This window comes from Salvia splendens, chromosome 4, assembly GCF_004379255.2.
Source record: "Salvia splendens isolate huo1 chromosome 4, SspV2, whole genome shotgun sequence".
In the NCBI taxonomy this organism is placed as follows: Eukaryota; Viridiplantae; Streptophyta; class Magnoliopsida; order Lamiales; family Lamiaceae; genus Salvia; species Salvia splendens.
Genome location: NC_056035.1, coordinates 38,412,134 through 38,428,031, shown reverse-complemented (window position 1 = coordinate 38,428,031; position 15,898 = coordinate 38,412,134). Strand labels below are relative to the sequence as shown.

General features: G+C 35.6%; 2 protein-coding genes across 3 annotated transcripts; one reads left to right on the top strand and one right to left on the bottom strand.

Annotated features, from left to right (window-relative positions):
* Positions 1 to 309: 309 nt before the first annotated feature.
* Positions 310 to 3,986, top strand: LOC121799907 (protein ALP1-like). The gene is made up of 3 exons (XM_042199426.1): positions 310 to 1,697; positions 3,366 to 3,589; positions 3,669 to 3,986. Exons 1-2 carry the CDS (start codon positions 414 to 416, stop codon positions 3,411 to 3,413), a joined length of 1,332 nt encoding a protein of 443 aa, XP_042055360.1. The 5' UTR covers positions 310 to 413; the 3' UTR covers positions 3,414 to 3,589; positions 3,669 to 3,986.
* LOC121799906 (calcium uptake protein, mitochondrial-like) lies at positions 1,708 to 7,480 on the bottom strand. 2 transcript variants are annotated; one of them, XM_042199424.1, is made up of 7 exons: positions 7,024 to 7,480; positions 6,645 to 6,712; positions 4,659 to 4,882; positions 4,503 to 4,586; positions 4,140 to 4,353; positions 3,630 to 3,926; positions 1,708 to 3,541 (listed from the first exon to the last, which is right to left on the bottom strand). In XM_042199424.1, exons 1-7 carry the CDS (start codon positions 7,310 to 7,312, stop codon positions 3,329 to 3,331), a joined length of 1,389 nt encoding a protein of 462 aa, XP_042055358.1. In that variant the 5' UTR covers positions 7,313 to 7,480; the 3' UTR covers positions 1,708 to 3,328. The 2 variants fall into 2 exon arrangements, with proteins under 2 accessions (XP_042055358.1, XP_042055357.1); XM_042199423.1 differs by having other exon boundaries at positions 4,503 to 4,882; positions 7,024 to 7,479.
* Between the last annotated feature and the right edge of the window lie 8,418 nt (positions 7,481 to 15,898).

The window sequence follows — 15,898 nt, the reverse complement described above, 5'->3', positions numbered from 1 at the left end:
GTGGATGACCTTACGTAACTATTCTCTCGGAAGATCTCTTATCTTCTCATTCATCTTCACTTCAAGCCTCATCCACTATCATGCATCCACCAAGAAAGCGCAAACAATGCCAGTGTGGATGGCCACACAATGGGCATGTGCACTACATGACCACCGGAGCGACTTATAAAGTAGAAATTGTTCAGGATGCAAAGTTGCAATGTTTTAAAAGATGAAATATCCTACTATTGATTTTTATTACGAAAATTCTACTAATGAAATCACAATGAGATGCAAAGTTGATATTTTTGAAATTTGTATCTTAGCCCTCAAAAGTAGAATAATAGCAAAATGACACGAAAGATTCAAAGAGGGATTACTATAGTTTTGATGAGCCCCAAATCGGGAAATTAAATCGACCACCGCCACCGGCGATGACCACCGCCGGCGTAGCCACCAATAGGCACCGCGGCCGACGGAAAAGCAAGAAGGAAAGGCTGAAAACCGAGCCCCAATCCAGCCACCACAAACACCTCTCCACAGCGATCCCGGCGCTCATCTCCGCCACTTCAGCCGCTCGCTCGTTCCTCCTCCGCCACGACCTTCACCTCCTCCCCTCCCAAACCCTAGCCCTAGAATCGCTCCTCTCCTCCACTTCCCGCTCCCTCCTCCACCTCCTCTCCCTCGTCTCCATCCCCACACCCCCTTCTCCCAGCCCGCCCCCTTCCCCGCCGCTTCAGCAGAGCTGGTTCGACCGCTTCATGGCCACTTGCCCCGATTACGATCCGCGCTGGGTTCAATTCTTCAACCTCTCTAAGCCGTCTTTCACTCTGCTCCTTCGCCTCCTCACCCCCTCTCTCACCTCATCTCTCCACCCCTTGCTCCCCAATGCCGCTCTCGCCGCAACCCTATTCCGATTATCTCATTCGGCCTCGTTCTCCGCCGTCTCGTGCCGTTTCTCTCTCGACTCCCGGACTGCCTGCATCGCGTTTTATTCAGTCTGCAGAGCTATCGTGGAGAATCTCGGTCATTTGTTTGAATTCAACTCTGACATCAACAGAATTATAGTGGGATTTGGATGGATTTCTCTTCCCAATTGCTGTGGCGTTTTGGGGGTTGAAAAGTTCGAATTGGAAAGCACAGAAAATAGGTCTTTGTTAGTTCAAGCTTTGGTGGACTCGGAAGGGAGGTTCTTGGATGTCTCTGCTGGTTGGCCGGGGAGCCTAAAACCGGAAGATGTGTTGAAGCGATCGAAGCTTTTTTCTGGGGTTGAGGAGTCTAAAGAGTATCTCAATGGACCATCTTTCGAACTGAACTCTGGCAATGTAATTCCTCAGTATTTATTGGGTGATTCGTGTTATCCACTTCGCCCTTGGCTTCTGACGCCATACAGTGGCAAGAATAGGGAGTTGAGCTCTTCGGAAATGGAGTTTAATGGGGTGCATTGCAAAGGTATGGAGTTGGTGGGGACGGCTTTTGCCAAGGTCAAGAAGAAGTGGAAGCTTGTGGGGAGGAAATGGAAGGAGCAATGCATTGAGGCTTTCCCCTTTGTCGTTGTTGCGTGTTGTTTGCTGCACAATTTTCTCATCAAGTGCAGCGAGGTGTTCCCCGAGGAAAGTGTTGAGGGTTGTAAGGAGAGGGACTTTACGGAGTTTGATGGGGAGGACAGTGAGATTGGGATGAGGATTCGGGACGCACTTACTTCACACTTTACTCGGGTAAGTCAGAGATAGTAAAATCTTGTAGTGCTTGTTTAAGATAGGAAAGCTTGTTGTTCAACTGCTCTAAATTTTGAAATGCATTTCTGGCGTTGTTTTTTGTATCCTGTACTTTCTTTTACAGTAGTTTCATTTCGCCAATTAGATATCTGAAAATGTGGTTAAAAAGTGCTCTGTGTTTTGCATAAGAAAGGAAGGAAATGTAAGAGATACTACATATCTAGCACCGATGACAGATTCTGTTCCGTTTTTAGTTTCTGAAGAGGTCAGGTGGGTGTCTGGTACCGTCTGTAGGGTAGGAAGGAGCACTTGGAGATATTAATCAGATGCCATTAGGTTTGGATGTGGTAACATGGTTAAGAGTGGTATACGATATCCAGTGCACATGAGTACTGGTCCTCCATTACTTCATGTGCATTCTACTCTGGTTATATGAATTTCTAGCTAAACTAGTATTAGGAAATAATACCAGCTATTTAAAAATTTAAAATGGATGCATTCTCATAAGTATCACTTGAGCAGATCAAAACTTATTTATGGATGCTCTGCAGAAGCTATGAGTCTGTGCTACACTGAAATTATGTTCTGTGAACTCGAGAAATATGATGGGACAAGCAATGACTACTGACGAGCTTGTTTATAGATAGTTAGATACCTAATTCCATACGATATAACTATGTCCTTGTTAGTAAGTTTTGAGATCCATTGTTCAAATTTAATGTCTATTTAGTCATTGGTGCCATAGATTCCCACAAACAGAAGTCCTCTGTATCTATTTGCCAATACTATAAGTTGTCAATCAATTCTTTTAATTGCTTGAGAGATCAATACATTGAGTACACTTTCTTCCGATATACTGATTTTTAGAGAAGTCATTTATCTTGTTTTCTTAGTTTGAGAATGCTCTTGGTACCCTATCCGGGTCAGTACTTTCCCCATGAATCGCAGGTCTCCAGATTCTTGTATTTAGTACATGTTCTCCAGATTCTTGTATTTAGTACATGTGAGCTGGTTGCCAAAAAGACCAATCCTTCTACCTAGATTAAGAATCCCGCTCTGCTTCAAACAGAACTTAGTCATTTATATCGAACATTGAAAATTTTGTTTTATGCTGCCCTAGCACACTGGACGCTTGTTGTGACAATCAATTTTTGCCTACAGTTTTGATAGTAAAAACAACTAATATTCCTTGAAGTAACACCTCAAATAGTATCCGCGGGTCTCTGAAATCACTTGGTTGTGAGTTGATGCTGCTGACAATAAATAGTTTTTGAACAGTTGATATAAAATCAAATATATATACAACAGAGTTACATGTATTAATGCTCATTGTATTTACCTGGTATAATGCAGCATCTATTGGCAGTTTATTGACTATGATAGGTTGTGGTGTTATGCTAAATATAAAGGCATGAATCATATAAACTAATAGTTGGAAGTTTATATATCTCAAGTCTATACATCTTCACTGAACTGTCTTACAAAGTAGACTACATTCCTGCAAATATAGTTCAACACCACATAAAAAGATGGCAATTGATACATGCAATTATCTATATTGAAAAAAGGGTGTTTGCAATTCAATAGTAATCATCCCTGTTTCTGTACAATATACGGTTTTCACTGCTTGATCAGAGCAACTTCTTTGAAGAACAGTTTCTTGTGCAGTCTAACCAGCAAGATATCAGACCTGCAAGGCCCGCCTCCTGCGGCTGAGAGATGTCTGCTTCTCGTCTCTCCAGAACACTCAGGAACTCGTCTGAGCTTAAGCTACCATCCCGGTTCAGATCAAATGCGTAGAACACCAGATCAACCACCTTATCAGAGAGGGAGATGCCACAAACCTTACACAAGAGTTTGGAAATCACTGAAGTGTGCAAGAATAATAGCAGGTAGGTTAAATCTAGAGCAAAAGAGGGAGTAGTTATATACTTGACGAGCAGCTCTTTTGAAATCCTGCTTTGACAGCAGGCCGTTCACCTTGCCATAACTGAATAGGGCTAAGGAGAATTGCTTCAATCTTTTCCGAAGCATTGCAAAATTCTCGAATTCTTCAAATGTAATGCACAGGTGACTGAGGGAGGGATCATTTCCCAGCTCTTCGGCTTGATCAAGAAACTTGTCTATGTATCTCATGTCAGCAGATGCTATCATTGATAGCACAAAATCTTTGGCAGAGATGGTCCCTTGTGACTTGAAATCATAATGTGCGAACTCCAACCGCAGCATCTGTAAATAGAAAGCACGTTCATCACATCATTGTCTATGCAGATACTGATGGGATAAGAGTTGAAGGGAATCGGAGGGAAATTACTCCAGGCTTGTACCTGTACAACAATAACATGTTGATTTTGCGATAGGCGGAGGGTCCAGAGCCTCGCAAAATCAATGTGTTAGTGTAGTACAGGTACATACCTGATTGAGTTCCCTGGGAAACAATACCTCATTTTGCAAGTCTCTCAAGAACTCTACGAATTTGTCGTGTTCAAGGCGCCGAGTCCCATCTTTCCCGAAGAAGCGCTCGACGAGACCCCCTTCCTCCACAGAACCTGAAACTTTCATCCCTAACCTCATTCCATCTCTGTGTGAAGCTCCTTGTCTGTTTCGGCTACGCATAAGTGTCATAACCTTTTTGAATTCTATCTTGTCTATACTTCTGCAGGGAGGAAAATGTTCATCAAACAACTAAAAAGAAGGTATGGTTCTGTATCTTTCCTTAACCATATTATAAGTTGAGGCAAAATGATGAGATCTTCTGCTTTCAGTTGTATTAAACTTTAGTTGGATGCTGAAGAAGAGTTGTACCCGTCATTGTCAAGGTCAAACATTTTGAATGCAACAGAAAAGCTCGATTCTGGTATGCTCAATATTGTAACAAAGAAGATGTACCTACAGCAAAGAAAGTTCAAAAAATCACAGAAAGTTGGCTTTATGTGATGAATGTAATGTGATAGTACTAACTCTGGAAATGATATAAGGCCGTCGTTGTTGGTGTCAAACAGCATAAAGAATTCAGGAGGAGGACAATGCAGCTTGCTGCTGATGAGTTCGCCTTTCAGGTATCCGCCTCTAACAACGTCTGCTTCAGAGGGAGGAAACACGGGAACCACTGCTCTCATCAGGTCTGATGCTGTCATGTACACTTCCCCGGAAGGAGATTTGAACGATGCAAAGTACTCGAACACCTTGAAAAAGTACACTCAAAAGTTAAGATTGATTAGGTACGTTGCATGATACCAAAATATGCCTACACTAATTGACATACTTGGATTTTACATGGTTTTAGAGGGTGGTTTTGTATGAATTTGATCATTTTTCGTCTATTATAAGGCGTGTTTATATCTACTTCTCTATTATGTTGGTATGTTGACCATTTTGTTAAGAATGTGTAGAAAAAGGTACAAAATATGTCGATGTGCAACAGTCTTGGTTTGAGACAGTTTTACTGGAGATTTTGAAGTCCAATCAGTCCCCCGATGCATATCATTCTCTTCGTCTTCGAAAGAGCTTCGCGTGGGTATCTTAAACGCCTCAATCGGAGTCCCGTAGAAGAAGTTATGGCCGTTTTACGAACACTGCACTGTCCAAAAAATCTCACGCGGCCGGGTGAATTATTACCCTGTAAATTCACCCGGCCGGGTGTCTCAAATTCAGCGCTGGAGAGTCAGAAACGGGTCGAAAATGACCACCCGGCCGGGTGAATTTACAGTGTAATAATGTGTATATTCACCCGGCCGGGTACTCTGTTTTGGCGAATTAATTTTACTGAAACACGATTTTTTAAGGAGAAAAAGGCCAGGGTTAAATTCATTCTACACCTACCGCCTACGACACTCTACACACACCCCAAGAACACCTTTGAGAGAGAGAATTGAAAATTGAAGACTCTAGATCGGAAGATTGAAGCTTCATTAGATAAATTCATTCCACAGGAGTTCTTAGTATCTATCTTTCATGTTTTTGATGGAATACTTTGTGTTAAACTTGGTTTTCTCCATGAATATGAGTAGCTAAATTTTTAATGTAGAATTCTTGGTGAAGATGCATTGATTCATAGTTTTAATCCAATTGACTTCGTTTTATCTTGCTCTTGTGATTGTTTGAATTATTCATGTGTTTTTTCCTATCAATTGCTTGATTACCAATTGGGAGTGTTAGAGTTTCTTAGAGTAATCGAGAGATGAAATAATTAATCTTGAAAGAAGAATAATTAACACTTTAATTCAATAGAACTGGAGAGAGTTGAGATTTTGAGTGGGATTATTAATCTAATCAAACTGTTAGGAGTTAGGTCTAAGAATTAGAAGGGGACTTCAATTATTACACCTAATCTATGGATTTCTCACCTCAGGAGGGATTTAATCTACAATTGTGATTGATTCAACAATTCTGAAGACTTTAAATGGTAAATCTATTTCAATTGGGTTAGACTATGAGTTGCGCATCGGATCCTTGAATTCTGCATATTTCTCCATTATCTTGCACAACTTGCTTAATTGCTTTAATTTAATCTCCAAATTTACATGCTTTTGGTAGTTGCTAGTTTCAAAATCCAAAAATTTCCTGATTGTCGGGATAGTAGTTGAAATTTGTTTGTGGTAGTTAGGTTTACACTTAATTGTCTGTGTGAGATACGATATACTCTTGCTTGCTAAATGCTACAATAACCCTGTACACTTACGGGTATTAATTGGGTAAAATAAAGTTGAGTCACTAATGCTCCGGCCTTTTAGGATCTGCTTCAAGCATTATCATATCTGATACATGGACGGATCAGAGGCTGAAATGTGTTTATTTTATAATTTCTGCTACATTTTTGTATTGCTTCTCCTTTTACAGGTACAGTTGCTTGCTAAGCCAACATCTATCAGCATCTTGTATGCATCAACATGAAAAGATATAGTATAACAGTCGACAGGTGCATCCTAGTATAGCTGATAAGTTTACCTTTTCGGGAGGGCTTCGTGTTCTAATCCGTTTCTCATACTTGAAGAAAACTTTTCTCCTGTATGTATCTGAAATGAGCAAAGAAATATTAAAAGCAACGGCCATTGACCCTACAAGGATGCAGTGCCATCGAATGAACGAATGAATGGGCAAAAAATGCTATTTGTGTTATCATACATAATCATCAACCATCTTATTTGGTGTTCATCATATCTCCACTTTTTGACCCTTTTTCTTTAAATTTGTTTTATATTCTTCCTCAAAATGCTTAGCTAGAAGTTGAATCCAATTCTTGATGATAAAATATTGATTGTTGCCATTACTGATGATGGATTGCTAACCAGTTGTGCATATTGAAGAGGGAAGATTGTGTCTATACCCGTAAACAAGAACGTCTTCTTCTTCTCAGGCCGTGCTCCAGAATCAGCATACGACACGGACGATCCTCCACCGTTGAGCGAAGAGCAACAATAAAAGCCTAAGCCGGAGGCAGCAGCCGCAACCACCACCCCATATCTCAGAAACGGCGATTCGTTCCCATCGAATCTTGTTGATGATTCCACCTTTGATTCGGTGGAAAGAGAACGACGACAACCCAAACTCTTGGCTGCAAGAACTCTGATCTGTGCTTCGGTTTTTCTCAGTGAAGAAGATGCCCAAGAATGCATAGTAATATTGCACTTCCAAATGTGGAAAATTTTGCAGCAGGAACAACCCTTATAAAAGAGGTTAATTGTGTCTGTGATTGTGCTTAGGAGAGGAAAAAGGTTGTAAGGATTCAAATGTAACCGAAAATCAAGGTGACACCAACCAACATTTGGGTCTTCAGACTTGTTCTCAACGGTCTTCAAGGTAGCTTGGTTTTATAAACTACACATGCATCTATATTTATGCACACGAATATCAATATGTATATTCTATTATTAATAAATTATAGTGTCATGAATTTAATACTACCAGATTTTAAACGAGTGTTTGATTATCCTTTCCTTGAAAAAGACATAAAAAATAAATGTAATTTGTCGGACATAGGACACATGTGATTTTATATCAAGTTATGAATAATGATTATTAATTTTTTAGAATTGCATATGAAATTTATTTAAAATACTAATTTAGACACTATCACCACATAAGTTTTAGGAAAATACTCGCATGTAAGTAGATGTGAATGACCCAAAAACGTCTCGTAAAATGTTGGAAAAATACTCACTTAATTGAACCTAAAATCTCTCGCTAGTGTTGGAAAAAGACCTCATGTTAACTTGAAACACGGGGATGAGACTGAATCCAAACCTCTCGTAAATACTCACTTGCATCCAAATTCGAAATCAAGATTTCTCGGAGATGTGTTGGAAAAAAGACCTCTTTTTAACTTAAAATACGGAGAATCTTGTGGTTCGTTAGCTAAAGCTACTTGAGTTACGCTTTATTATTACTAATAATTGTTAACTTTTTATTGAATTGTCACTTTTATAAGATAAAATGAGTGAAAGCTTAATCAAATTTTTAGCTAACAGAAAATCCATCTTTTAGTGGATTTCAACCATAGCTCTTGAGTTTATTACATATTTTATAGAAATGGTAATAGACGTAAAACTAACTTGGCTAGTTTAGTGCCACTAAATCTATATAGATTGTGCAGGTGGATTTTTTTCCTTACTCAATCTTGTATTGGTGGAATTTACACTCATCATACCATCATTCACAAATCCATTTATTTTACCTATTAAAGCTAGATATCTAAAGATTCCTTGTTTAGATTGCTTTTTGTGTATCACGTGAGAGTTTATTTTTTGAGGAATTGTAAGAGGAATTATTAATTCTTGATTATAAAATTAATTCGAAATCATATGATCGATTCATTGATCATTAGTCATTTAGTTGAAAAGGTTCATGTTCTATATTTAATGTCGCACTCACAATTATGTGATGTGGTACTTTGGGATTCACTCATTAGATTTAGCTATATATGGTATGGGCTCAAGATGGTCCAAGATTGCCATATTAGGTAAAGTAACAATCCACACCACTTCGCCGGTCCTCGCGGCACATTTAATCGAAAAATGCGTTTTGTTAGGTTAAATAGAAGCACAATTAAGTATTGATAATATTATAAATACAATATCAATCACATTTTTGATACTTTTTCACTATTCATCATAATTTTGCACTAAAAATGCCCCCAAGCCTTTGGGGGCATTTTGGACTTTATATCTAGGTATTAGATTTGATATTTTCTTTATCTTTCTCTCTAGTACTAAATATGATATTTTCTTATAGTTAGAGTACCTAAAATGATATTATTCACTTTACTTTTTCAATCACTTTATGTTATATTTTATTTCTCTCTCTTTCTCTAAAAATTTTAGGAAGTAAAAAATAAAATAAAAAATAAACTATGAAATTCTTAAAAATTTAATTATCAAAATAAATTTTAGCTAAACTTAATTGGATTCTGATTCAATAATTTTTTAATATCAAATATTATGATTAATTAAAAATTAAGAATTTAGTTTAATTAAAAAAATAATTTTTAATATTTAAAAAATAATCAAATCACAATCAAAATTAAATTTTGCTACAAATTATTTTTATAATTAAATTTATAATTTTGATTTTTATAATTAATATATTTAAGAATTTAATACTATTTTTTATTTTAATTTTTTACTTCCTAAATTTTTTAGAGAAAGAGAGAGAATGAAAATATGACATTGAAAAAGTGAAGTGAATAATATCATTTTAAGTACTCAAACTATAAGAAATTCATAATAACCAATATATATTTGATAGGCTTACGAATTTATGAAACCATTCTAGGATGTTTCTCTTTTATAGAGACATCCTTGAATATTTTTTGTTTCACTTTCAATGTGGGATAAAATATGTTGAAGTTTCTTTTATAACTACATGTTTAGATCATTTATTCATCTTTTTCCAATGTGGGATACAAAACTTTCTTTTGTTTTCTACTTTTCTTTATTTTTTTACTACATTTTATTATTCACTAACTTTATCTTTATTTTTATTATGATTCTTTTTCTAAGACAAATTTATAGATAATAATAGCATCAATTAGGATAGTTTAATTAAATTTGAATGTTGCATGTTGCTAATAATTTGTATATTTATAGAATGTGGACGTGTTCAAATAATTGGATTTAAATGTAAGTATATTGCTAATTTTTCTCAATATATTGATTAAAATGTTAAAAAAACAACAATTAATATAATTGGTATAATAATGATAAAAATAGGTAACTAAAGAATGATTTGTTTAGTGGTATAATATAGTTTATATATTTATATGTTAGTAGTAGACTAATAGTATGATTTCGTATAATAATTATTATTCTAATAGATGTAGTATAATTTATATAAATAAAATTATTATTTGTGAATATATTCTTGATAGATAAGAATAAACACTTATTGAGTAATATGATTTGTATATAGATAAATAATTATTCATATTATAGTTATCACTAGATTAATACAATTTGTATAATAATTATTCTCTTAATGTGTATAATGGTATTTATTAGTTAACATACACATAAACTTATACACAAAAAAATCAATAATGATAAAGAATTAAATAATAATATTTTATGTAATTATATTTGTTGTTAAGTTATAATAATAGAAGATAGTCAAGATAGAAACTAATATAAACAAAGATGATTGAGATGTATCATGTAGTTATAAATAATGAGTTTTATCCCACATTGAAAGAAAGAGCAATACATCTAAGAACATGTAGCTATAAAAGGGAATCATCCAATACACTCTCTTTTCAACCCAAAGGCTCAAGTTCAACATTAAGTGTAAATTGTAACTTATAAGTTGTGACTTGTGACTTGTAGTCTCATTGAAATAAATACTAAAACGAGAAGAAAAGAAAAGAATATTTACGAACCGATGAACTAGCCCGGAATCGGCGGTTTCGGCCAAAAATCGGCGTTTTGAATCGCCGCTGGAACCGCCGTTTTTTTTAACCGGAACCGCCGGGGACCTTGGCGGGCCGGTTCAGATTCAAGGAAATCATGAACCGTGAACCGCCGGTTCCAAACTAGAACCGGTGGTTTTCGAACCGTGTGCATGCTTAGGGTCACCCAACAAGACTTAACTAATCAAAGTCCAAGTCAAATAAGTACTTCCATTATCAGAGTAGCCCAAATTTCTCATTTTGTTTTGTTAGTCTTTTTAGTTGGGGCTGAGATTTATTTAGTTGGCTTTTATTTTAATCTTCTCATGGGCGAATTAACTGCTTTCTCCTACCATATTCACTGTCAAAATATGATACTCATGGCATGGGAGTATATTTCACATTTATTGCATACTTTATAAAGCTCAAAAGACATTAGTAATTCCAGCCAAATTTACACACATTAGATATCACAATTATTTTTTGCACTATATATTAGGTATGTTGTTTGGAGCCTTTCAAGAAATGCAGCTGATGACAGTTTCTTCAAAGAAAGTAGTTCAATGTGGGGTCTTATTTATTATCACAATTATTAACATTAACACTCTCACCGTTTTTTTCTCAGATTTGTACAATTTCCCAAGCACATGCTCATCAAATATGACAATTAATTTTTATTCATTTATTTCACATTATGACTTATCAAATATATATATTTTATGATTATTATTTTTATAAATTACGGACTTATGAAAGCTCATTTTGTTATTTTATTCATTTATTTGAAGACGAAGAGAAAATGAATGAATTGAGCTCTATTTTGTATACATTAACATTGAAGTATTAGAATCTGAATATATATATATATATATATATATAGGGAGATGATCAAAATAAGTATGTGTTTAAATCCAGAAATGCAGACCAAATCTTGGCCCTAGGATTAGATGATCTAATGGTCAATAATTAACCAAAAACACGGAAGGTCATAATTAAGCAATTTTAGGTCATATTATAATATTTGGGTTTAATGTCATGCTAAGATCGTTTTAGGTCATGCTTTGTTAGCATGACCTAAAAATTACCTAATTATGACCTAAAAGTGACCTAATTATGATATTGTTCTGCGTTTCTGTATTTAAATCTAGTTTTGCATAGATCAAAACCCTATATATATATATATATATATATATATAGGGATGTATTCATTTCCTTTTCTCATATTTCCTCCTTTTTCCTTCTTGATCTCAACCGTTTATTTTCTACATCCTAAGGCCGAAAATATTCAACTTAAATAATACATTTTAATACAATTTTTAACGTGGAAGGGCATTATAGGGAAATAATAGCTTGGTGGTTAAGGAAAATTCCATGAAATCCTCCCATGAAATCTTCCGTTTTTTTCATCTTCTTCACGCGTTCCAGACGCAATTTTTTGCAGTATTCCATCTTTGAAATTCGAAGCATAGTATTTGGGTCGTTGCAATTTCCGTCTCTCTCGGCTGTTCGATCCTAGGGTTTTCTATCTTGTTACGCCGGCGTTGTTATAATCTTGTTACGCCGGCGTTGTTATAATCGTTTTTTTCAATTCTATTTTCTCCGTATGCGTGTATTTGTTTATGTATCGTAGGTATCAATACCAATTCAGATCCGATTTGTTATCCAGATACTTGTTGAGCACGTATTTTGTGTGTTGCGATATATTGCAAAAAACAACTTTGGCGAGGTTTCAATTATTGTCCGTTAGGGTTCTTGTTATGGCCTGTGGATGCCCAATAGTTGTGGATTGTTGATTTAGTATAGGGTGAGAGTCAAAACCATGATGATGCACCGTTAGTACGTATCAGTCCTTGTGGGTCTAGTTAATGGCGTGGCTAATGTAGTTATGTAAATTGATACTAACAATACACCAAATAGTAATGGATAATCTATTTTATAGACTATATAATGCGTAATTTATATAATGCAATGTATAGGATAGTGTAAATAATGACCGACCGCGATTATGAAACATTCCTTCAGGGTTTAGCTCTCGGCTTGAATAGTGCAGCAATTTAAAACGATACGTATAATGCACAAAATGATGAAGTATAATGAATTGTTTTTACTATATAATGCGTAATAAGTGTGCGGCAATGCATAGGGTATAAGTATTGGGTCGTAGTATTGATGTTTGGCACACGTTTGTTTTGACCCCTAAGGGTTTAATAAGTCTAGGGGCTAGGGTATAGTACGTACACATTAATTACAACGTTTAAGAATAGCTTGTATTTGACCTATAAATAAATCACATAAGCTTCCAATTGACATATTATACTATTTATAGTTGGTACAAATAATGCACCAAATGATGGAGTATAATGACATTTTTTGCCAATATAATGCATAATACGTGGGCGACAATGTATAGGTTATAAATATTGGGTTGTAGTATTGATGTTTGTCACATGTTTCTTATTTCCCGTTAGGGTTTAATAATCCTAGGGGCTAGGGTATAGTACATACCCATTAATAAAAACGTATAAGAATAGCTTGTGTTTGACCTAAAAATAAATCACGTAAGTTTCCAATGCACATGTTGTACTCAATAAAGTTGGTTTAAATAATGCACCAAATGAATATGCCTAATGCATTATATTATCTGTATAATGCATACTATGTTATTTGCAATGTATAGGTTGTACGAATATTTGAAGGACCGATAGTATGCCTTATTCCTTTAGGTCTTAAATATCGGTTAGTAGTTTTGATGTTTTGCACACGTTTCTTGTTTCACCTAGGGTTTATTAAGCCTAGGGGGTAGGGTATGGTACGTACACATCAAAAAAATGTTTAAGATGACGGATAATGAATTGTATTGACTATATAATGCATAATACGTGATCGGCAATGTATAGGATAGAGAAAATAAATGATTGCCCGCGAGTATGAATCATACCTTTTGGCGTTAACCCGGTACAAATAATGCACCAAATGATTATGCATAATGTATTATATTGTCTGTATAATGCATAAAACGTCATCTGCAATGTATAGGTTGGAGGAATTAATGAAGGACCGCTTCCAGGAAGCTATACCACTTGATTAAGAAGGTCGTGGCCATCAGGAAGCATTTGGAGAGGAACAAGAAGGATAAGGATTCCAAGTTCAGGTTGATTTTGGTGGAGAGCAGGATTCACCGCTTGGCCCATTAATACAAGAAGACCAAGTAGCTTCCATCTATGTGGACATATTAAGCCGAGATTGATTGCTCGGTGCACGGTTATTATTTGTCCCAAGGGTTTAGGAATTCTTGGGGCTAGGTTGTAGTATGCATTGAGTCCACGAGTTTCGGTCATTCATCTAAGGTTCATCTAAGGTTTAGGAATCATATCCGTTAGGTAGTAGTTTTTAGCCGATATACACAATGTACACATGATACTATATAATGCTTGTTTTAAGTGCTGTAATGCACGTTTTTTGATATATAATGTACTTTTATACTCATAAATTTAATTTAAGTTTGGCCTTAGTTTCAATGTTTGGCGCACGTTTCTTGTTTCCCCTAAGGGTTTAGCAAGCCTAGGGGCTAGGGTGTAGTATGTTCTAAGTCAAAAAAACGTTGTCCAAGTACACGAGCTGCGGTAATTCATCTGGGGTTGCACATGCATAGCGCGCAGTTATTTTTTAACTGATATACATGATGTACATATTGTATAGTATAATGCGTAGTTTAGTTTCTGTAATGCATTATTTGTGATATGTAATGAACATTTATCCTGGCGCGTTTAATTTAAGTTGTGCCGTGTTTCGATATTTGGCGCACGTTTCTTGTTTTCCCTAAGGGTTTAACCAGCCTAGGGGCTAGGGTGTAGTATGTTTTAAGTCTAAAAAACATTGTCCAAATACACGAATTGCGGTAATTCATCTGGGGTGCACATGCATAGCGCGTAGGTTATATATTCAATAATATCCATTACTCGTTACAATTTGGTGCATTATTCGTATCGGTTTACAATTTGTTATTAATGTCTACGTACTATACCCTAGCCCCTAAGCTTATTAAACCCATAGGGAAACAAGAAAAGTGTGCCAAACATCGTAACACGGTACAACTTGTTCGAATGCATTGCAGTTCACTTATTGTGCATTATATAGTCATTAGTATCCATTACCCGATACCATGTGGTGTAGTATGTACATAATAATGCAAAATACTTGACAAACAATGAATCCCAGAACATATTACGAAACTGATACTGTACATTGTTAGCATTGAAGGTTTTCATTATTATGCACACACACTTAATGGAATGTACAATAACAATATACTACAGTTAGAAACTTAGACGTTGGTTGTCGACAATAGAGATGGTCGACCTCTCCCCCTGGCTTTCTTCTCCTCACTCTGTTCTGGAGCCGTGCTTTGGCCTCCTCGGCCAATCGTTCCCTATATTTTTGTGCTAGGGCTACTGGAATAACATCATCGACTGTTTCGTCGATTTCAAGTCGTAGCAGCTTCTCTGATATGTAATCATCAAAATTAAATATCAGACTTTTACTATTACAAAATACAATAATGCATAATATATGCTATATAATGCATACTACTGGTTACAGAATGCACAGATTATTTAAAATAATGCACAAATGAGTAATACTAAACATTTTTTGGAACTCTCGTTAAAACCTTTTGAACCATGTACACATGAAATCTAATAATGCATAATACCAGGTAAACAACGTTCTGTGTAAAGATGTGCACATATTAATGTTTACATATTAATGCAAACAACGTAATTAATCAGATCACATGAATGATTGCGTAACACATTCGCATAATGCATTAAACATCACTGATAATGCACAGGCTAAGTTCAATAATGCATATACCTAGGCCCATATACATAGGCCTCAAACAGTAGCTCTAGGCCATTGCATTACGCACTACGATTGTTGCATTATTTGTGTAAAATACACAAACAACATTTGTAATGCATAATCTAATACGAATACTTACATTATATGCAGATATGATGCACATACAATTCAGGCGTAGTATATATATGTTTTAAATTATTAGGTGTGCAATAAACGAATGCATTATGTAGTGTTGCCATTGCATTACGCACTACGATTGTTGCATTATTTGTGTAAAATACACAAACAACGTTTGTAATGCATAATCTAATACGAATACTTACATTATAAGCAGATATGATGCACATACAATTCATGCGTAGTATATATATGTTTTAAATTATTAGGTGTGCAATAAACGAATGCATTATTTAGTTGAGGCGATAGCATTACGCACAACGATTGTTGCATTATTTGTGTAAAA